Source organism: Polyodon spathula, chromosome 8 (assembly GCF_017654505.1).
Source record: "Polyodon spathula isolate WHYD16114869_AA chromosome 8, ASM1765450v1, whole genome shotgun sequence".
NCBI classification, from domain to species: Eukaryota; Metazoa; Chordata; class Actinopteri; order Acipenseriformes; family Polyodontidae; genus Polyodon; species Polyodon spathula.
This window is the reverse complement of record NC_054541.1, coordinates 20,741,982-20,766,208: the sequence shown is the minus strand read 5'-3', so window position 1 is coordinate 20,766,208 and position 24,227 is coordinate 20,741,982. Positions and strand designations below refer to the sequence as shown.

The 24,227-nt window shown below is 40.1% G+C and overlaps 1 protein-coding gene across 4 annotated transcripts in view; it reads right to left on the bottom strand.

Annotated features, from left to right (window-relative positions):
* Positions 1-24,227, bottom strand: part of LOC121319582 (diacylglycerol kinase iota-like) — a 115,409-nt gene that overhangs the window by 49,395 nt on the left and 41,787 nt on the right. For all 4 annotated transcript variants that reach the window (XM_041257163.1, XM_041257166.1, XM_041257167.1 and 1 more), the window contains exons 2-7: positions 19,047-19,155; positions 12,779-12,874; positions 11,783-11,857; positions 11,098-11,154; positions 8,637-8,705; positions 7,753-7,824 (exon numbers count right to left, since the gene is read on the bottom strand). In XM_041257163.1, the coding sequence (XP_041113097.1) occupies positions 7,753-7,824; positions 8,637-8,705; positions 11,098-11,154; positions 11,783-11,857; positions 12,779-12,874; positions 19,047-19,155 (478 nt within the window). The remainder of the gene's footprint in view (positions 1-7,752; positions 7,825-8,636; positions 8,706-11,097; positions 11,155-11,782; positions 11,858-12,778; positions 12,875-19,046; positions 19,156-24,227) is intronic.

Sequence of the window (24,227 nt, the reverse complement as noted above, 5' to 3'; positions counted from 1 at the left end):
ATGTTTTGTGCCTTTACTATATAAACCTCTCTCCCATCCTTGAATATTGCTTTTTTTTTATGTTTCCCCAAACTTTGCATCAGTCCCTGTGATGAGTCAAAGGGGTTTCGGTCTGTGATTCAGCCTCCCGACAGTAGGTGGCATCAAACCAACTCGGGACTTCCCTTACCAAGATCTCGTGACCATGGCAAAAGTCATCTTTTGAGGGGCGGCACCTTGGTGAGGGGCGGAAGTACGAGTATGTAACTTCCAGCCACTGGAGTCAAGTGAAGGAAATGGACACGTGTCAGCTGGGGATTGGTGTTCCACTGACTACAGAGGCGGGACATTACATACTAAAGGGAACGTACTACTGTGTTCGGGGTTGGTCCGAAAGTAAAATAGGAGGAGTAACGGGTGGAGGGAGAGACTGGTTTTGTGCAGCGGGTTTTTTTTGAAATACTAACATTTCTTTTGTCTTTTTTTTGTTTATGGTCACGACGAAGACAAATTAAAGACGTGTCATCAGTTTGTTTTGGATTTCACCCCTGCACTCCTTCCCTCACACCATTTTGTTTTTTTTTTGTTATTTAATCCTTTTTGTGGTGTATAGAAAATAAAAATAAATTATTTTATTTCTGTACACATAAATTACTGTCTGGACATTCCATTTAATACACTCTCGCCTCACACGTGGTGTCAGAAGTGAAAATGGATCCAGCTACAGTTTTGACAATGTTTAGGGAGCAGGAGGAGAAGCGAGAGGAGAGAGAGACACGGCACCTGGAACAGCTCGCCCAGTTCTTGGGACAGCTGGTAGAAAAACTATCAATATCAACATCAGAGAGAGCGGTTGCCCGGATGTTTGCAGCTCAGCCTAATCTTCAGAAGATGACCTCGGAAGATGATCCCGAGGCTTTCTTGATTACTTTTGAGAGAGTGGCAGAGGCTGCAGAGTGGCCTAGGGAACACTGGGCCATGAAATTGGCACCCTGCCTGACAGGGGAAGCTCAGGCAGCGTATCGAGCCCTGACGGCCACGAATGCAGGGGACTATGTTAAAGTTAAAGAAGCCATTCTCTCACGCCTCGGGATCACGGAGGAAACATACCGGCGCCGTTTTCGGGAATACCAGCTGTCCAAGGGGATGCGGCCCCGGGTTGCGGGACAATATCTTTTAGATCAGTGCACCCGGTGGCTGCGGCCAGAAGAACATACACCCCAAGAACTGGTGCAGAAAATAGTTATAGAACAGTTTGCGTCTATACTACCGCCAGGGAATCGAGAGTGGATTAAGAGGAATAGACCTACCACTCTCGAGGATGCCCTCCTCCTGGCGGAGGCCTACGAAGACGCAAACGAAGGTGCCGGGTCAGACCCCACTCCTGCCCCTAAACTAACTCGGACCAACCAACCAATGAAGCCCAGAGGGGGTAACCGGACCTTCAGACCATGGAGGTCGAGGTTAGCCCCATCCTGGGCGAGAGAGAATCCCCCTAACCTGCCGGTCGCGGACTCGCAGGACAGATTAACTCCGTTGATGCCTCCTAACCAAGTGTGCTACCAATGTAATGAGCCTGGACACATTGCCAGGAATTGTCCAGTAATAAAGGTGGACCTGGCGACAAGATCCTGGTCAGCAGTAACAGGTAGGAACACTGGGGAATGTCGGGAGGGCCCTTATCAGTTAAGAGTACAGGTCGGGGGAAAGAGTACTTACGCATTTGCGGACTCTGGGTGTGCACAAACATTGATTCGGCAAGCTCTCTTGGATGGGGTAGCCTGGGAGCCACAGGGTAAAGTGGCTATCTCCTGTATTCATGGAGAAACTCGGGTTTATCCCACCACTAAAGTTAGACTTATTGTAGGTGATTATTCAGCTTGCGTTAAAGTGGCTGTAGCGCAATGTTTACCATACCCTGTTCTCCTGGGAAGAGACTGGCCGTTTTTTGATCGTATTTTAGGTCGGGAAATGGTCTTAGTTTCTACCAGGGGACAATTAAAGCAACAGGAGAAAACAATTGGCGAGATTTTTCCGTTGCAATCCGACCTGTTTAACCCTAAAATCCGCCCAAGAAAAACAAAAAGAGAGCGTCGGGTGGAAAAATATGAGGGAACTCTGAGACGACAAGGGGAGGGGTCTGACACAAAAGTAAACCAATCGTTGAAACGGCAAGGAAAGGGAGTAGGTATTCAGTGTAACCGGGGCTGCGAGGTTACTGAGGTGGAAGGTCATGTAATAAAAGACACTCCTCTCTGTGTACCTAACCATTGGGACCGAGATATTGACTTGGGATATGAACAACAAAATGATCCCACGTTACAGTATGCTTGGAAACGGGTTAGATATATCGAGGGGAAGGATATGCAGGAAGGACAACCGGTGGTATTTCCGCATTTTTCTGTATCTGGGCACTTATTATATAGAATAACCCGGGCTCCCGGGACGGGACAGCTCGTAAAACAGTTATTGGTTCCTAGGCCTTTTCAGTCAGAAGTCATGAGATTGGCGCATGACATTCCATTTTCAGGTCATTTGGGAACTGAAAAGACTCAGGAACGAATTCTGGCCCGGTTTTTTTGGCCTGGGGTTTATGGTCTGGTGCGGAAGTATGTATCGGAGTGTCCTGAATGTCAATTAGCTGCCCCTAAGTCAGTTCGCCCCGCACCTCTGGTTCCACTTCCAATTATTGGGGTACCGTTTGAAAGGATTGGTGTAGATTTAGTAGGCCCTCTGGAGGGAACAGAGTCAGGATATCGGTATATTTTAGTAGTAGTGGACTACGCAACGAGATATCCAGAAGCTGTTCCCTTACGCTCTATGAATGCAATAGCTGTAGCGAATGAATTGGTAAAAATATTCTCTAGGGTGGGAATCCCGAAAGAAATTCTCACTGATCAGGGCACTAATTTTATGTCAGACTGTATTCAGCAACTATATAAATTATTGAAAATTCGTTCAATTAGAACCTCAGTTTTTCATCCTCAAACGGATGGGCTTGTTGAACGATTTAATCAGACTTTGAAAAATATGTTGCGCCGCTTTGTAGATCAAGAAAAACGCAATTGGGCTAAACTGCTTCCCTACTTGCTCTTTGCAGTTCGCGAGGTACCACAATCCTCAACGGGGTTTTCCCCGTTTGAGCTCTTGTACGGTCGGCAGCCGCGGGGTATCTTGGATCTCATAAGAGAAGGCTGGGAAGAACAGTCAAAGGAGTCTAAAAATGTAGTAAAATACGTGTTGCAGTTACGCGATCGCTTAGAATTAGTCGGTCGATTGGCACATGACAATCTCAAAGCGGCACAGCAGAAGCAGCAACAAAGCTACAATAAAAATGCAAGAATTCGGAACTTTCGACCTGGAGATAAAGTGTTGTTATTGTTGCCCTCATCGGAATCTAAGTTGTTTGCTAAATGGCAGGGTCCCTTTCAGGTTATTCGAGCAATTGGTAAAGTCAATTATGAGATCCGACAGCCTGGGCGTCGGAAAGAAAGTCAAATTTATCATGTTAATCTCCTGAAACCGTGGAAAGAACGGGAAGTCCATTTTATATCTCCTGTACAGGAGGGAGAGGATTTTGGACCCTCAATTGAGTCAGAGTCAGCAATTGAGGTCCCGATGGGGGAACAATTAACTCCTGATCAGCGTGAAGAGGTAAGCAATCTAATTAAAATGTTCAGTGATGTGTTTTCTAACGTGCCTGGAAGAACGCATTTGATCGAACATGCTATTATCACTCCGCCAGGTCTAAGAGTTAGACAGAGACCGTATCGCATTCCAGAGAGTCGGAGAGATTCTGTTCGAAGGGAGGTGGAGTGTATGTTGAAACTTGGGGTAATTGAACCTTCCCGAAGTGAGTGGTGTAGCCCAATAGTACCAATAGACAAGCCAGATGGGTCACTACGATTATGTATCGATTTTAGGAGGGTGAATGCTATCTCCAAGTTTGATGCATATCCCATGCCTCGAGTAGATGAACTCTTAGACAAACTGGGGCAAGCTCGGTTTATTTCAACTCTGGATCTGACGAAAGGATATTGGCAAATTCCATTAACGAAAGCCTCTCGTGAGAAAACGGCATTTTCAACCCCAGAGGGTCTTTTTCAATTTTGTACTATGCCGTTCGGACTTCATGGAGCGCCTGCTACTTTTCAGAGACTAATGGACAGGGTTTTACAACCTCATCGAGAGTATGCAGCTGCGTATATCGATGATGTAGTCATTTATAGTTCTTCCTGGAGAGAACATTTGACTAGATTAGAAGCCGTCTTACAGTCTCTGAGGAGGGCGGGGCTCACAGCGAACATGGCAAAGTGCGCTATTGGAAAAGAAGAAACTAAATATTTAGGTTTCATAATGGGTAAGGGTAGAGTGAAACCGTTGGTTTCAAAAGTCCAGGCTTTGTTGGATTCACCGGTACCTACCACGAAAACCCAGGTGAGATCACTGTTAGGGTTGGCTGGTTATTACCGCCGCTTTATTCCACACTTTTCCACTATAGCCGCCCCTCTCACTGATCTCACTAAAAAGAACGCTCCAAATAAAGTTAAGTGGAGTGCAGAGTGTCAGACAGCCTTTGAATCTATTAAAACTAATTTGAGTCAGGCCCCAGCATTAATAAGCCCGGATTTCAGCCGAGAGTTCGTCCTGCAGACAGATGCATCGCAGACTGGTCTGGGGGCGGTTCTGTCCCAGGAGAGAGATGGTATAGAACACCCGATACTATACATCAGTCGGAAGTTACTGCCCAGAGAACAGAGGTATTCGGTAGTGGAGAAAGAATGCCTGGCAGTGAAATGGGCAGTGGAATCTTTAAAATACTATCTTCTGGGACGACCCTTTGTACTCATCACAGATCACGCTTCTTTAAAGTGGTTAGACACGATGAAGGATTCAAACGCTAGGATTACGCGGTGGTACCTGGCGCTCCAACCCTTCGCCTTTCAAATAAGGTATCGTGCGGGTAAGTTACATCAAAATGCTGATTTTTTTTCCCGGGAGGGAGGTAAAAGGGAAGGGTTAGAGGTTTCCGAGTGTTCCTTCGGCTCCACTCTGAGGGGTGGGATATGTGATGAGTCAAAGGGTTTTCGGTCTGTGATTCAGCCTCCCGACAGTAGGTGGCATCAAACCAACTCGGGACTTCCCTTACCAAGATCTCGTGACCATGGCAAAAGTCATCTTTTTGAGGGGCGGCACCTTGGTGAGGGGCGGAAGTACGAGTATGTAACTTCCAGCCACTGGAGTCAAGTGAAGGAAATGGACACGTGTCAGCTGGGGATTGGTGTTCCACTGACTACAGAGGCGGGACATTACATACTAAAGGGAACGTACTACTGTGTTCGGGGTTGGTCCGAAAGGAAAAGTAGGAGGAGTCACGGGTGAAGGGAGAGACTGGTTTTGTGCAGCGGGTTTTTTTTGAAATACTAACATTTCTTTTGTCTTTTTTTTGTTTATGGTCACGACGAAGACAAATTAAAGACGTGTCATCAGTTTGTTTTGGATTTCACCCCTGCACTCCTTCCCTCACACCATTTTGTTTTTTCGTTTGTTATTTAATCCTTTTTGTGGTGTATAGAAAATAAAAATAAATTATTTTATTTCTGTACACATAAATTACTGTCTGGACATTCCATTTAATACACTCTCGCCTCACAGTCCCCAAAATTATGAATGAGAGGAGGCCCTTTGGCCCGTCAATGCTCTTCCAGTTCCAAGTCGCTGTCATTCACCTGTCCTACAGTTTCAGTAAAGCAGGATGGCACTAGACCAACATGGAAAAGAGGTTCTCGCTATAGTTTTGTATCTTCAGAGTTTTCATTAAAAACATATTCATTAAAAAAAATTAAACAATTAAAAGAGGCTACTGAAGTTAATTAAGAGTGCAAAAAATAAATTTTAAAACATTTGATAAATCATCTATTAGGGCATTATTCTATATTTGTCTTCTTCCCTGAAGATGTAAACTGAAGTGAATTAAAAATAAATCTTAATTCTCTCCTCTTTTCCCATCTCAATACCTAATTGTGTTTTAAAGGTGCAGTGTCTGTGTAGCAGGGTAGCAGGAGAGAGCCCTGCACCCCATTTAAGGGGACAGGGCAAAGCCCTGCTTGTATGTATGTTTTGTATTATTATTATGACGTATAAATATGACAGCGTAGCAGTGTGTTTTGTTTTGAATGTATTTTGTTTTGTATTTTTTAAAAAATACAATGTTTTGTTATTGTTTGGCAAAGTGGATGGAGAAGCCCCATCCACACAAAAAAACCTTGTGCAGAAGATGACCATTTCCCAAGTTAATTAATTGATTAATTGTTGCTAATCGGGACAGTGGGAGGAGCCACTGCCACCTTCGCTACCCAGAGGAGAGGAGCAGGAGCTGCCTCTGCCTCCACCACCAAGAGGAGAGGAGAGGAGCTGCCTCTGCCTCCACCACCAAGAGGAAAAGTGGAGCTCCTGCTGCTGCGTTCAAGGCCAGGGGCTCCCCTCCTGCAGTCACCTCCCAAGGGTCAGCTGCCGTAGTCGCCTCCCGAAGTCAGTAGACCACCTCCCCTAGCAGCACTTTCGCTGCAGGAGATAGTGTGGCTGGAGCCCCAGAATAGGGAGCTGCCAGCTACGAAGAAGTGGGGTGAGGTGAGCGCCATCCACACAAAAAAAAAACTTGTGCAGAAGGTGACCATCTCCTGAGTTAATTTATTGATTAGTTTTTGCTAATCGGGAGATGGTCACCTGTATAAAAGGCTGCAGTTTTCTGCGCTCTGTGTGGGTGTTTGGAGGAGTGAAGAGAGATTGGTGAGGAAACAAAATTGAAAGTAAATAAGGATCAGTGAAGGCGATTGCCCAGCCTGATGTGGGTTTTGTTGTATTAGTGTTCGTGATTTGTTTTAAGTTTAAAACTTTTATTTTCGCTCTGTAAGCAGTGTTTTCTGTTTGTTAAAATATTTTATTTTTGTTTGTCAAAATAAACATAGCGCCGCAGTGCGCGTTTGCATTCAAATGCATGTGTGTCTCTGCCGTTTGCATCTCGTCTGACGTTACCTCTTAGCCATCCCTGTCATAGTCTTTCTTTCTTTCTTTCTTCGTTTTAAATTAAAAAATTATTTAGTTTTTATAGTTTTGTATGTAAATATACCTGTTTACACACTAGTTTCTTTTGAAATGTTTATTTTATTATAGTTTTTCATTTTCTAAGTAGTTTCGACGTTTTGGCTGTGCAGATGTTTGATATGTCGAGTTTGAATAAAACTTTTGTTCTTTTCTGCAGTTGTTAAGATGCTCATTTCTGTAGTGTGTACTTGATGGTTCTCTTGCCCAGCCTCTGCCTGTTAGAAGTTAACATCAATTTATTTTTAGTTTTTCTACCAAATCTACAACTGAGCCTGTACACTACAGGGCATCATCTTGTACTTTTGCAATAATAGCAGGAGTGTAACTGTTTAGCAGTTTTCAAGGAGTGAGGAAGCTTGTGTTTACCATGTTCTTTAATATTCTTCACCATACCTCTATGGGCTTTACAATGCTTGTTTATATTTTACAGTGCTACCATGATTATTACACTTCACCATGTTTTCACTAGGGAACATTTTTTTAGAACCTCAGTTGGGGGATATAAACTGATCAGAATGCAAACCATGTCGGAAATGTGTAAATACAGTGATGCTATGTATGATTATATGTAATAAACTGACAACACAATTTGCATTTTATTACTAAACTAAAGCACTGCAGCTTTAAATCAGATAAATCTTTGAGATAAATACAAGTGTTCATCCTCACCGCCTGCTTACACCATGAGCAGCTGATGGCAACAATCTCTTTACTGTGGAAGGAGAATTTCTGCTGAAAACTCTAAGAAAGACAGAGAAATAAAAAAAAACCTTGAAACAATTGAAAAAAAAGGAATTTCAAAAGAACATGAAATCTAGATAATATACAAATGTTACAATATGAAATGCTGCTTGCCATTTTTGGTGTTCCTATGCTAGCATACTGTAATTTATCTGCATATTTTAACTTTAAGTTAAGGTTGTATAAGGATGTGGTTAACAAGCATTTTCTGTGACAGTAGCAGGTCAAAAACCCTGCTTGTGTAAATAGTGTGTGTGGGAATGTAAGGTTTGAAGGGATGGGGTTAATTCTACCCTTGCCAACAATCACAGGTGTGGTCATTCTCCAGTTAGGTAATTTCGTGCCAATTGGAGAATGGGCACCTGTAAAGCAGGGAGAAATCCTTTCTGTAAAATGCTTACCTTAATTTAAATTTAATAAAGCATTGAGTTACTTATTGAACTTAAACTTTGCTGTATTTGAGCAAATTCCTTTTGTTCAGTACATAAAATAACACTTACTTATGTGAGGTGGTTAATACAAAGTATAGTACTGGACAAGTAAAAAGAGATACAACATAACTAACCCAAGAAGCACCTTTTTACCCAGAGAATAAAATATACAATTAATACTTTTGCATGTGATGATTTTTGTATACTTTTACTTACTTGCCAAGTCATAACCAGACGGACTAACCAGATATTCCATTAAACATGCTGGATTTTTAATTAGAAAAATATTGATATGATAGCGTACTGGCACTCAAGATACCGGCATGATTAATGTATTGTATTTATATCATTAAAATAACCACAGTGATGCTTTCACCTCACCTTCCCACACTGCCTGCACTTTCCGTCTTGGCGACGTCGATGAACCCAGTGGTGCCGAACAATGTTCTGCTGGAAAAATTATAAAAAAAAAATACTAAGAGCAGGACCTTGAGAGTGAAGCCAAAGTCTGGGACTACATCTCAGCCTGACCTGAAGCGCAATCAGCATGTAATAGGATCCCAGCACACAACAGCAAGACATTGTTTACATACATACACTTAAAGAAATCTGCACATTCCTAATTAAATAGAACAAGTATACAAAAGATATTCAGCACAACTGGGGGAGGGGATGATTCTTGAGTTTTGTTGCTCTAGAGAAATTATGCGACACTGTGGCCTTCCCAATCTCTTGACTCCACCCAAGCAGGTGGGGCCAACAAGTTGGAAAGCTCCACATTATTTCTCTGCAATCAAAAAACTGTTTCTGTTCTCTTGCTAGGGACGTACATAGTACAGCTACAACACATGTTTTTACAAATTTCAGTTTTTTGACCCCCATCCACTTCCCAAATATTGCACTGTCCTATACGTGACCATACATTTTTACTCATAATATAAAACTACATTTACTCAAACTGATGAACCACAGCTTTAAAACAATATTTTATTTCTTGTTATTTTCACTAGCAACATTATCACTGTTCCTCCATCATTGTGCTAAAACATTTTGGTTATTTTCTTGCTTATTTTACTTTAATGCAGATTTTATATTAAAACACTACATTAAAAGTTGCCGTTGCATCCTGGTACCTCAACAATGTTTTGTAGCTCAGATTTCCAGTGGTTTAACTGCATTGGCTAGCTTCTTTATGAGGTTGCATTCTGTCTGCAGTTACAGTTGTTTGCAGAAGTATTCACCCTTTACCAACAGTGTCACATTTTGTTGAATTACAAGTAATGTATGCACAGTTTTTCAAACTTTTTTTTTTTTTATTCAAAGCTGTAGTTGTTAAACTGAACACTGTTATATGAGTAGGAGGTTAAATGTCACCAAAACTTGCAAAGAAAATGTAAAAAATGAAATTTACTGGTTGCGTAAGTATTCAGCCCTATAAGTCAGTACTTGGTAGAAGCACCTTTTGCAGCAATTACTGCTATGAGTCTTTTTGGATAGGTCTCTACTAGCTTTGCACAGTAGGATGGTGAAATTTTTGCCCATTCTTCACAAGAAAATTGCTCCAGTTCTGATAAGTTTATTGGGGATCGTTGATGGACTGCAATCTTCAAGTCTCATCATAATTTTTTGATTGGATTCAAGCCAGAACTTTGACTAGGCCACTCAAGAATATTAACTCTGTTCAACCACTCAAGTGTGGCTTTGGCTTTGTGCTTCAGGTCATTGTCCTGCTGAAATGTGAATTTCCTCTCCAGTCTTGGCTGACTCAAACAGGTTCTCCTCAAGGATTCACCTGTACTTTGCACCATCCATGATCCCCTCTATCCTGACAAGCTTCCCAGTCCCTGCTGAAGAGAAGCATCCCCATAACATGATGCTGCCACCACTATGTTTGACAGTTGGAATGGTGATGACTGGGTGATGTGCAGTGTTGGGCTTGCGCCAGACATAACGCTTGGAATTCAGACCAAAAAGTTCAATTTTTGTCTCATCTGACCACAAAAGCTTTTCCCACATGTCTGCAGTATCATCTACATGCTTTTTCGCAAACTCCATACATATTTTAAGATGAGACTTTTAGAGTAATGGCTTTGTGTAGGGACCAGCTTATTGTTGATGTGTGAACACTGACTCCCATCTCAGACACAGAACTTTGCAGATCTCTCAAGGTCATTATTGGCTTCAGAGTGACATCCCAAACCAGTTTACTGCTTGCCTGGCTGCTCAGTTTGGGAGGGTGACCTGATCTAGGTAGTGTCTGGGTGGTATGATGCATGTTGCACTTCTTAATGATGGACTTCACTGTGCTGAGAGGGATAATCAGCGCCTTTGAAATATTGTTGTACCATTCTCCTGCTCTGTGCCTCTCTACCACTATATCAATGACTTGTTTCGAAAGCTCCTTGGACTTGTTGCTTTGTTCGATCACTATGTGAGTTTCAGCTTGAAAGTCTTTATATACCCGATGGAAATTATCTACAAGTTAAACCACTTTGAGTACACACAGGCTGAAACCATTTCACCAATTTTGTGACCTTTCAAACAAATAATTTGCACCTGAGCCGATTTAGGACTGCAGTAGCAAAGGGGTTGAATACTTAAGCAACTGAGATTTATCTTTGTAAACCTTACTTATTTATGAGTACTTTGTGTAGATTCTACATGTAAAGACTAATTTGAAAGCATTGTGGAGTACGCTCAGGTGCCAACAAAATGTGAAAACTTTGCAGGGGTGAATACTTCTCCAAACCACTGTATATTTTCTTTATTTTATGCGTACTGGACTTCTGAGTTAGTGTTTGCTACAGTAATGTAACTCCAGGCAGCGAAAACAGAAACTTACATCCTTCAGAGACCTTGAGCCTCCCTCTCGAAAAGTTGGTTTGCATCGGAAATTGATCTGCAGATGAAAAATAAGATTTCTGAGCTTGCAAAGCTACACTGGTGGGCGCTAATATGGCTTTCCATCTGTAAGATGAAATTGGATTGTAAATATTTTCCAGTCTCCTTATTTAATTAGATACATGTGACAGTTTTGTCTTCTAGCCTTTTTTTTTTTTTAGCATCAAATGTCATTTTAATGTAGCTTCAAAAAAAAAAAAAATAATCTCCCTTAATATTTTATGGTACTTGCCATCATTTATAGTGGTTCTGGGTTCTGTTGCACTATATTGAATTATTATCATTTATTTGCCTTTACCTGGTTTCAATCTGTGTGTTGTATAATTCTAAGTGGTGTGTCAGAACAGCCTTATTCATTCCATTTAAATCATGTGACAAGGTGATCTTTCAACTCTGCCAGCCCCACATACTATCACTGATCTAACTATGTTTAAATTTGCTATTCTCCATTAAATCAGAATATTGATTGTTTGAGTAACTCTCAGAAAGCAAACGTGGGACAAAAATATTTGAAAGGCTTATGAATATATGGTATGCATAAGCAGTTGTGTAATTAGTGTATGTACAAATATGCATGAGAATACAGAACTGCAGAACTGGTGTATGAGGTGCCACTGCCCCTGTACCTTGTCCAGCTGCTCCACGCAGGCGGTGTGCACCACGATCTTGCATGCTGCGCACTTCCTCCGGGGGGCTGACTTCTTAAAGACAAGGAGCACAACAACAGTCAGCACCTTAGGCTTGTGTGGGGGGGGGGGGGGGGGGGTTGGAGAACCAGTCAGGTTAAAGGAAATCAATTTTCTAATATGGATTATTAAGACTTGCCGAAAAGTACTTCTTAAAAGATATCAGCATGCTCCTAATCACAAAGCCTACAAACAATGGAAATCACAGACATGGTGGATTAATAGTTGCTGGAGAGTTCTCTGATAGAAAGTGATAGTAGACTACAAGGAATGGTATGCTTGACACTGCATGTCTATCAATGGGACCTCCATTTGTTTCCACAGTAGGGTGACATAACCCACAAGAAAATACCATTAATATGCAGGAATTGCAAGCACTTCACGGTGAACGTCAGAATGAAGAATAATTTGCAGACTCTTTGTCGGCCATTTTATAGCCTCCTGGACTATATATAACAGCGCCCCTTATGAAGCACAAAGTCTAGTCTAGTCAAAACAGGTCACAGAATTCAACACACAGTGGGGAGAGACGGGGGGGGGGGGGGACACTAAATGAATCACACACACACACTATACAGTAACACATCACACTTACCCCAGACAGAACAGGACAGTGGTACACATAAGGGGAAACAATAACACATTGGTTAACACTACAACAGATGGGTTACCGTAAAGCCCTCTTATCAAAGGTGTCCAGAGTGTGATGGACATACTCCCATTCAACCCTGTAGAATGCCTTTTTTGCATCCAAGTACACTGAAGCACAGTGTTAATCATACCATATCCTAATCCCCACTGTCTACTATTGCTGCATGCCAAGTTTCACTGCTCGACAACACATACGTTTTTTTGCAAATCAGTGAACTGTTCATGAAACTTTTATACAGCACTGTATGCTTAATACAGATAACTCTACTATGATTTTAGACTCACTGCAATCCTGACAACACAAGTCTCCTCCCCCAGGTAGCACAGATCTCCAGAGCAGTTTGTCTCTAGCCAGAGGTGATCTCCATTTACTGCGTTCTCCTGCAACAAGAACAACCAGCATATGCATGTAAGTTTCCCCAGGGAAAGAGATAACATGTTAGAGTGCTGAGTTTATAATTAATAAAATAAACCTAAATGACAAACTTTTTCATCAATGAAAAAGCCTTCTAGTCAAAACATCTGCCAGTGAATTTAAGTTTATTTTAGCATTTCTAAAAGTTATAAAAATTAAACAACAGTAAACAATTGAATCTTGTTGTGTCGAGCTAAACCTATAGAAAATGTTTCCTACAGTAACATGACAAAGTGTAATACAGCATAGTGAAAGCATGGTAAATCACAGGTAGGCATTATTAAGACAAGCAAGGTACAGTAAAGCATATAAATAAAACCATGGCAAACCGAGGTATACTATGGTTAATGCATAGTATAACCATAGTAAAACTGCAAAAATATAGTGCAAAACTACTGTGGTAAACAATGCAATGGAGGCTACTGTACAAGACTTGCACACCTTATGACCATCTATCCTTACTTAATTAACAAAGACACAAAAAAAATCAAACCTACCTAATCAAATTTTCTTTTTACCTGTTTTTGATTAGTCTGGGACGGTACAACCTTTTTTAACAGATAATACAATATCACATACAGTTTAAATCAGTACACTAACAAAGTCATAAGTCAAACTGGTAGTCAAATTGTTTAAGTTTTACCGTATTTTTTTATTGAACATTTTAAAGTTATGGGTTCTATCTGTTCAATAACTTATTTTACCAAATGTCCATAATTAGTTTGATCAAACTCAGACAAGCGGTTGTCAAGACATAGCTTATCACAAGCCAGATCACATTTACAATTACAATTAATGATTGTTTTCTTTTAATTACCTTCAATTATTTGCCAAATGGACATTTATTACTGTTAAGTACCATACAGTGAAACCCCTTTTTGTGAAGACCTGCTCAACCTTAAAACATCCACCCTTGTTAGGACTAACCTCCTATTAAGAAAACTTAACACAGTCTCTCTGATCCTTGAATTGGAAGGATCAAATGTAATTCAAATGTAATTCAAATGTAATTCTTTAATCTTTGAAGAGGTTCCCTTTAGCTCACTGAGCTCCCAAGTTGCTAACGTAACCACTGGCTTGTTTATCCAGGACCTTTCTGTATCACTGCCTTGATAATAAATTCCCTCTTCTGAAGATATCCAAGCATGAAAGACGACACTAATTAGTGATCTGCAGCTTCTTTTCTTTTCCTTTGTCTCTCCAGAGGAGAGAAAGATCTCACACTGAGCTGTCAACTCCACAAGGGGAAATTAATTACAATTTCTCTGTCCCTGTGTGGCAAAGTGGTTAACAGTGTGCAGGTGCAGGTGATCAATAAACAGAGAGATGATTATAATCCAGGTGCAATGTTGTTTAATGGTTTGTAATCCAATTGCCTGATGGCATAATAATAGTAAATAATAGACAATCTTAACAGGCAATACATCGGCATGTATTGTTGTTCAAATCCACGGTTGGTTCCCAAATAATAAACAAAGTGCAGTGATGTTGTCTGCGTTGGTGCTGGCCTTTGGCGACAGCTCAGGATTGCGTTAGCTGTCTAAACAATAACAAACAGTATTTTTAGACAAGACAAAACAAACAAAACACTAATGATACTTTTCACAATATTGGTCCTTCCAGGTCGTTCCTTAACCATAACTGAAGGAACAGATTACGTCGCTTCGACCCCTATTTGTATTGTCACACATAAACCCTTGGTATACGACTGCAGCCGCTCCTCCAATACGCGGCTGCCACATCATTTCCCTTCTCGGTCGATGAGTTAGTGCACCGAAGCTCTGCCCCCTTTCTAGCTGACCGACTTCCTTTTAACCCTGGGAATGAACTGTCAGGCCAAACACTCTGTTCCCATTACTTAGTGGCCTCACAGGTCGGGAGGGAGATTTACCACCAAGAATCATTCTATTTCTGTCACACCCTGTTTTAGGAGAGGGCAGCTAATTTAATCTGCAGAGTTTATTTGAAACTTTGCAGCCTGCCTCCCTTACCAAAAAAAAACCTGCTAAATTACTGCTAAGTTACTACACGCTTGTACTAGCAAAGATCAAGACTGTACACAGTATATAATTGTAACCTTTCATCTGACTTTTTACTTTGCATATTGCCACACAGCTCTGCAGTGCTCGTTCCCGCCGTGCAAGACCAGTCGTGCTTGGTCCCGCCTTGCTCTCTCCTGCCATGCTCGATCCATTGTGCTCACTCCCATTGTGCTCAATCCACCATGCTCAACCCGTCGTGCTCGCTACTGTCGCGCTCGCTCCCGCCGTGCTCGCTCCCATCGTGCTCGCTCCCGTCGTGCTCGCTCCCGTCGTGCTCGATCCGTCATGCTCACTCGTGCCATGCTTGATCCTGCCGTGCTTGACCCCGCCACGCTCGATCCTTTATCTCGGTCATTCAGGCTCCTGTTGCTTCTAGTCCTCCCTGCCACTCTAAATGCTATTACCCTTGGGATGATTCTCCAGCTCGGCTTTTCTTCAAAGACTGACCCACCCAAAAGTTGCTGAAAGTTCTTTTTAACAACAGAACTGCCATGCCAGTCAATTTGACTGTTTTAGGGTTTTAAATTTAAATAACTGCGTTAGTGAATCCCATGCGCATGTCTGTTCTTGACTTTTCCTAAATATATGAAGTAAATAACCAGACAGTGTTTGAGCAGCAGATTTGCAAAAATGACAAAGTTATATAAATGCATCCCTAAAACTGCCAGACTGGTCATATTGACCGGGTATTACAATACATGATTTGTTTTTCATATATCATACAATATTCTTTTTTTTTTTTTTTTACATACACTATACAAGACACACCCGCTTCTCACCTCTGGGCCACATCACTATGTATTTCATTGTGGAATGTGGGATGGTGTGGCTGTATGCTAATCCTTTGCAACTCGCGTCTTCTTTGACATGCATAGCGTGTGGATGTAAACAACTGTGGATTACATTTTTTTTTTTTATAGACAATGTCACAAAATCTTTTTTGAGAAACACTGAGATATTATTTTGTTTTATTTGAGAGCACAGATATTTGCCCTAACTGGATTTGTACAACAATAGCTCCAAGATGGCCACTTACCCGGCAAGATATCAATCTTTCTTTGATACAAGGAATATAACAGGGAAAATATTTATTTTAAATATATAAATATTTCATTTTGGAACTAGCCACAAAGCTTCGGCACAAACATTTCAATCACAATACTGCAAAGCTGCACTCTGTGTACACACACCAGGCAGGGAAACAATAATAAAACGTATGATGTCTGTGCCCAATACGGAATGGCAGTATGTCTGTATGCAGAGTCAAATTACATCTTGTTGGATTGTGTGGCATTCATCCTGTACATAACAGGAATTTAGTTCTATTTTCTTTTTTAATTATGTCTGTGTGGATTGTTATTCAAGATGTTTTTGAAGTACGTTTCGCTCAAAGCATTTGCGTTACATGGCCGACTACTATTATTATTAGTGTTATTATTATTATTATTATTATTATTATTATTATTATTATTATTATTATTATTTAGCTGATGCCTTCATCCAAAGCGACTGATAAGAGTATGAGAAGTACAAGTTATAAATAAATACAACAAATAAACAAATAGAGCAATGCAGTAAGAAGATAGACAGCAGGCTGGCTACATTACATACGAGACTGGTCTGGCAGTTCTAGAGATCTACTCTACAAATGGAAAGTTAAAGAAAGTCCAGACTGTGATTGCGGCACAACACCTCAGACCGTGAAACATATTTTCATCATCTTCCCAATCATATCTTTCAAGGGCAATCTAGAGTCTCTAAATGCTGCTACCCCTGACGTACTCAAATCTGTATGTCAATCTGTAATATGTTGCAGTCCAAAATGCCATACGAAACAAGAAGATTACATACAGTACAATAAGAGCCAACATACTGGAAGTCTTGTTATACTTTCTTTTTTATGTTAGTATTAGAAAAAACTGATTCCGGTTTTATATGTAAACATACCCGTTTACACACTAGTTTCTTTTAAAATGCTTGTTTTATAATATTTTCTATTTTTTTATTTTTGTAGTTGTGCTGTATGCGCTAATTTTGAAAATAAAGCATTTTATCTTTAATTTTCCATTTAAATACAGTGTTTCTGCTATGCAAATGTTAGATATGGTATTCATGAATAAAACTTTTGAGTTGTAGCTGATAGTTTGTCTTTCATTTTCATATTAAAAATGTACCGGTTAAAATGACCAGCACGGCAGTTCTAGGTAATAAGAAAACCTGGCGGTTCTACTGTTAAAAAAGGAATTCTAGCAGGGAACGATCAGATCTCTTTATTTACACTCACACCAGTTCAGCCAACCAGGCTTGTCAACGGACGCTCCTCCCCCACTGCGCAGGCTCCATGCACTCCTGATTCCTCTGCCTCTCATTCAGCTCCACAGCCAGCTGAATTATGTCGCCAAATATTCAAGCATTTCATTCAACCAGCCAATGCTACTGTTTCTTCAGTCTCTGACCACCTGGATTTGCTCGATAACAAGATTACTCACTTGGAGCCAGCAGCCCTCCCTCCCCCTGCATCAGTCACCCCAACAGTGTGTCACATCCACCACTTCACCCATGTCCGCCTTTGCTGCTGAGCAGGTAATCTTCACACTTGCAGCTGCTTCTAGAGCTGGCTCCTCCACTTCATTTGTTCACAAACACTCTCTTGCCCCTCAAATCAAACTTTGTCTTAATTCTCATTTCTACTTCAGAATCTCTTGATCCCAGGGTAGTCGAATTGCATCCAGTTCTGGTGACCTCGCTATAAAAAACATATTGCTGTTCTAGAAAGAGTGCAAAGAAGAGCGACCAGAATTATTCCGGGTTTAAAAGGCATGTCATATGCAGACAGGCTAAAATAATTGAATCTCTTCAGTCTTGAACAAAGAAGACTACGCGGCGACCTAATTCAAGCATTCAAAATACTAAAAGGTATTGACAATGTCGACCCAAGGGACTTTTTCGACCTGAAAAAAGAAACAAGGACCAGGGGTCACAAATGGAGATTAGACAGAGGGGCATTCAGAACAGAAAATAGGAGGCACTTTTTTACACAGAGAATCGTGAGGGTCTGGAATCAACTCCCCAGTAATGTTGTTGAAGCTGACACCCTGGGATCCTTCAAGAAGCTGCTTGATGAGATTCTGGGATCAATAAGCTACTAACAACCAAACGGGCAAGATGGGCTGAATGGCCTCCTCTCGTTTGTAACCTTTCTTATGTTCTTATGACTGCAGAGAACTATCTGGTACCCTTAAATCCGGAATCCTTGGCTGCTAAAAAATTTTACACTCATAAGGCAAAAAAGGATGTGAACAGGATGGCTCGTGTTGTGATGTCAGGGAAAAGACAGTTTTGGTGAATGAAGCGCGGCTGCGCAGATTTATTATAAATAAAATGTTTAAACAGAAAACAAAATGCTTTCACAAAACAGCTCACTGAGTAAAACAAAGGTTTACACAAAAATAACTCACAGACACAAAAACACTGACACTCAACAAGTACCATGCTGTTCTTTCCAGCACGAGTAGCAATTGTTATTACTTTTGTTTTTCTCTGTACCTCCTTCTCTCTCCCGTTCTCCATTCTGAACCCCAACCCTGTTCAGCCAAAGCTGCTTGTTTTATATTGTGCCCGAGGGATTATCAATAATCACTAATCAATAATCACTCGTTGTTGACCACCCATTCTCATGATTTTATCTAGATGGGGCATTTTAACCCCACCCAGGCTGTAAATAATACTAACAATAAAACTGTTTTTTAAATACACAAAACAGTACATTTTAAATAATAATACTACAACAACACATATAAATACAAAATAAGACAAAACATGAAATATGCACAGGGGCGGGCAGTACCCCATCACAACATATTACTAATAAAAGCCATTCTTCTGGCTCGTCTAGACTTTTGTTAGCAATAACTTCATCTTGCAAGCCTGACACCTTTCAGGTATCACAAATAATGCTGCCAATGCTCTTTCTTGCCTATAGGTCTCTGGTTCTTCTGGTCCCCTCAGCTCATCTTTGCATTGGTGGCCTAGTTGGCATTAGTGGACAATGTTTGCTGGATATTTAACTGTTGCAACTTTGAAAGTTGTAACTTACGCTCCAGTCTACAGTGGTCCGAAGTTCCTTGGCAGGCCCATTTGTCAGTGAAGGGAAGGGCATCTGGAACGGGGCAAGATGCTGGAGGCCAGAACGGGAAATGGCTTTTCTGAAGAAAAATTTATAAAAAACACATCAGCATCTCACATAAAACAACAACTTCTGATCCATATGCTATTTATACATATGACTCACAAGCCCTAGACCAATTTGGTACATAAACTACACAACTAAGTAAGTCACAAGTGTGCATACATAACTGCCTTTTCCAAGACTGCCAAAAAAGATGACTGTACCAAGCTCCCCACTCCTCATTTGTGCAAAAAAAAAAAAAAAACTTCCTCTATGTAAATAGGTGTGTGTGTGGCACAGCAAAGGCTCTCCACATTGTAAATCAATGAATATCTTGTTTTTTAACAGGGATAGTGTATTACTGTTCACCTCCAATTGGGCAGGTCAACCATGCATGTGAAAGTGTTTGTGTTTGAATGGAATTTTGAATTAGTCCAAGACTGTGAGTGCACCATGTATGTGTGTGCAGATAGAAATATAGCACTTGGTCCTCTACTTGTTTCTGTTAGACTCCACATAGTTTACTACACATGTGTATGAGTAGAATAAAACATGGTTGCAGTATTTGTGGGGTAATATTTTTTTGGCAGAAACTTGTCCTTTTAAACCACATTCCTATAACCTCCTTTGAATGGTCCTATTATTTACTGAAATGCCATGCTCCTCCTGCACCTGTGAAATTATTTCCGATATTTTGAAGCACTTGTAAAATGGTATTTTTCTAATAACACGGTTCTGCCTTCTGAAAGAATTCCTTGTGCGCCCTGTCCTTGTAAGATGGGTTACAGCTATGTCCCCAGAGCGCTGCAATGTTTCTCACATTCCACCTCCATAAATGTAGTATTTTCTGCAATACTCCTTTGACTGCAGCTGTCTTTATAAATAACTATTATTTGTAGCTCTTAATCATTTTCAGTTATATAAATGCAAAAATTTGGAATAATACATATATTTGGACTACTTATAATGTAATACAATCAAGACACTTTGGATTTCTTCACATCTTGGCTGGTAAAGGGTTTTGGTGGAGAACTCACCAGTTACATTCTTCTCATTAGGGGGTCCAATCAACATTCCTTTGGAACCCTATTGTTATTAGGCTTTTATTATTATTATTATTGTTGTTTTTCCTCCCAAAACTTTAAACTTCTACTGTTCACATGCAGTGTAACCAATCAACATGAACCTTGACAGGTATAATTCTGTATAGATTACAGTTCAGATGCAAAAAAATTGAACTCCTGCATCAACCAAGATGGCGGCCCAATGCATTTTTTGGAAAAATCTTTCAAAATCTTCTTCTTGGGAACCGGAAAACTGACTGATCTGAAACTTTGCATATGTCATAAGCTATCAAACCCACTTCAATTTCATGAGGCGATAAATTTTAATATCAAAATGGCTGCCATCAAATTCGCCAAAACACACCCCAAACATCAAACTGCTTCTGTTTGAAAAATGTGTGAAACACCCCGTGCACAGCTTATCTGGAGCGCTGGGACTAATCTAAAGGGAATGGGACATCAGATGGAATGATTTGCAAATACGATATGTAAAAACAATCTGTATCATAGTTATACTATTTGTTAAAACAATGGTTCACATAGATTTTATCCCAGTAGTTTCCACAACACTGAAAATATGAAGTTGTAAGCTGAAATGGTTTATAAAATCTTAGCAGTTGAAGGTTTTTCAAATTCATACAAGCTCCCCTCACTATGATGCTTAATTATTGATGTAATAAACATGTGATGATAATTCTTCTCTCAAACTTCCTTTCCATGTCTCGTTGAACTCAATCAATCTCAACATCCAGAGAACACAGTCTGATAATTTGTCATCATTAAACATGCAAGCAGATCTCAATAAAACGGCAACAAAAATGATTTACACGGTTTCGATTTAAAAATACTTCTGCTACTGACACTGTGATGTTTTGCCTCTTGCCTGGTCACCTGCTTGTGGTGATACTAAATCTGTTTCATTGCACAATGTGGAGGGATACGTCACTCATGAGGAATGATGACCTTTTATATTTTCTATGATGCTGCATGTCTCTGGAAGTTTCTTTGTCATGTATCATCCGTGGCATAAAACTGACCTCTATAGCTGATTAGCTGGGACTCTCCAGCTCTGCTCACCTGGAGCCTTATTAAAGTTTAAACCCTGCTGCTGCTCCAATTATCTCGACTCAGAGACCCTGCAGGGTAGATTTCCGGCACACATGGCTCTGTGGGCTCAGATACCTGCTACCTCAGCCAAGAGTAGAACTCAGCAAGGTAGCCCCTCAGAGAGTCAGAGAGAATTGAGGGTTTCACAACTGTTTTTAAACAACAACGGTCCTCTAATTTAAAAAATCATGGTTGGTTGAACCTTTGTGTTTGCCTTTGTATGGCTCTTGATAGCAATACTGTGAATACAATTTCATAGTAGTATTTATTTTTGAAGATTGCCCAGAATGTGTTCTGGTTCTTCATTAAAACATAATGAAACCTGTTAACTGTGCAATACGTTTCAAACGCTTTGCCCCTTATAGTAATTTTGATAAATGCATTTACTCTTTGTATCGGATCAGCTGAAGGTTGGAAGCCATATTTTAAATTATAGGAGCGTCTGTCTAATAGGCAACTACACCTCCACCCTACCCCACCCCAACAAAGTGAATTGGTTGTCAACTGAATCAGGCAAACTGACTGTAAAAGTTCCCATCTGTTCTGTGCCGTTTTTTATCTGTGTCAACAGTTAGACATTGGGTACTGTAGGTACCTATGGAAATCAGGAACTTTAAATCAAGACACAGATTTAATTGTGACAAGGCTTCCATAGCTTAAATCCATATTGTAGTTTAGTGTATGGTATAAAGATGGCTGGATAAATATATGTACCTTGTACCATTGTAACAACTGCTACCTGTCCCCAGCCTTAATCAGTGTAATTTAACCCAAGTAGGTCACCATGGCATATACAGTATACTCTTAACTTCAAATGAATATCCTCACCAAGTTTCCACACAACTGGGAGATTAATTCAATATACCTAAATACGTAAATCATAGCTATAGCAAGGCCTAGATGGGACACTGATTTTGTTATGCAAACAGAGACGCCATCTTACTTAGGGGGAGATAGCTTTTTGGACGCTTCTTTGCATTCTGAGGCATCAGTTTTAAATTTTTTATTTTTTTTTTTTATCTTTGCAGTCTATGTAACGGCTAAAACTGTTTTAGACTCATAGAACAAAAAATGATAGACATACTTAAATAATGTTACTTCAACTGTGTAAAACAGTCTTTAAGTAATACTTTTCTGTCAGTGTGTGGAGCTGTGAGAATCGTAACTAAATCTATTTCACTTCAATTAGAGACATTTTGCATGAGTTTTCCTATTTTAAATAAATTTATATTCCAGATCAAGACAAAACTGCCCAGACGGGTATAAACATCTTGAAAACTAGGCCAATAAAACAGGATTAAAAAGTATGAAAACTCATATAGTACAAATTATTTTTAATATAGACCGTAGAGACGGAATAATTGTATGGTATCATTTTCAAGATGTTTCATATTGTTTTAGGTCTGGCTTTCACCCACTCCCTTCTAGCTGTGTGATTCATATAAATTCTGTGTTATTGAAAAAACAGAAAATTTCATTCAAATCAGGTTGCTTTTAAGGCGGTCCACGTGTAAAACACCTTTAATTTATCTATAAGTTTGGTGGAAAATCTGTCAATTTTACAAATATAACTTTGATGAATCACTTCCCACTGAAGAAAAGTTTTAATATATTTTTTTGGAAAAACATTTACTGAAAAAAAATTCTGAACACTGACAATTTGATGATTAGAGGCCGAAGTGAGTTTGAACCACTTGCTTGGACAAACATTAATACACTGCTAATCACAATTGCAGTGCACCAAAAGTTGATTAACTCTTTGGGATACATCAGTTAAACTACATCAAGTTTAGTGCTGATTGCAGCGTACTAAACCAGACCCTTCCTGTGAAGTATATATTAGTCTGCTTGCTCTGTTTTCTCATTGTTCTCAATATTTGCTTGACAATTTGTGTAATATGGGTGATACACATGAAAAGAGTGTTGTTTATGTCCCTTATGTCTATATTACATCAGCCAGGAATTATGACATTTTTTAAGAAACATAAGCATTTTAAATTTCTAATACAACCTGTATTAGAAATATGTCCAATATTATTACTGTACGTTTACAGTGTGTTTTTTTATTACTCTTCTACATACTCTATTGCCATACCTCCGTCTACATTGTGCTTTACAAAGCGATCACATATTACACAGTACTATGTTACATATTTTATTTTTAACATGAACTTTTATTTTTCATTTTGTGTTTCGCTTCGTAGACTGTGATAGGAGTTTATTTTAAATATGAATAATATTTCAGCTTTGTAATACAGTTAACCTATAACAATAAACTGTCTTAAATCTACAGATACAAAGAATGGAATAAATGGTGAATTTTCAGAAAAATGTATCCTTTTTTTGATTTGAAGTTGTCGCCAATGTTTTTTTTTACCTGGTTTCCTCCCCAGTTTGGAATGCCCAATTGCTATTTGTATCCCAGTTCACTGCTTCAACCCCCTGGCGACTCGGGAAATAGAGGCTGGAACACACGTCCTCCAAAACGTGCTCCTGCCAATTCGATCCACAGCAAGCCAAACTGACCAACACAAATCTGATGGCTCAGACCCTATCAACCACAATGGTCGCTGGTGCGTGGTGAACCGTGGATTCCCCTGCCGACCTAAGCCCCTCTACCTGGGCAGAACTCGGCCAATTGTGCGCCACCACCTAGGAATCCCCGGACACGGTCGGCAATGACATAGTCTGGATTCAAACCTGCGATCTCCAGGCTAGAGGGCACATCCTGCACGCCACGAGGCGCGCCTTCACTGGATGCACCACACAGAAGCCCCCCTTAAAATGTATCTTGGATTTTTTGTACATTTTATTCTTGAAATTCCCCATGCAAATTATGCATTTAATTAATCAGTTTGGAAGGGATTTTTTGCATATTAAAATTCCACACAAATGTACTATGACTACTGAAAGTATAAATACCAAACAGCCTTTATCA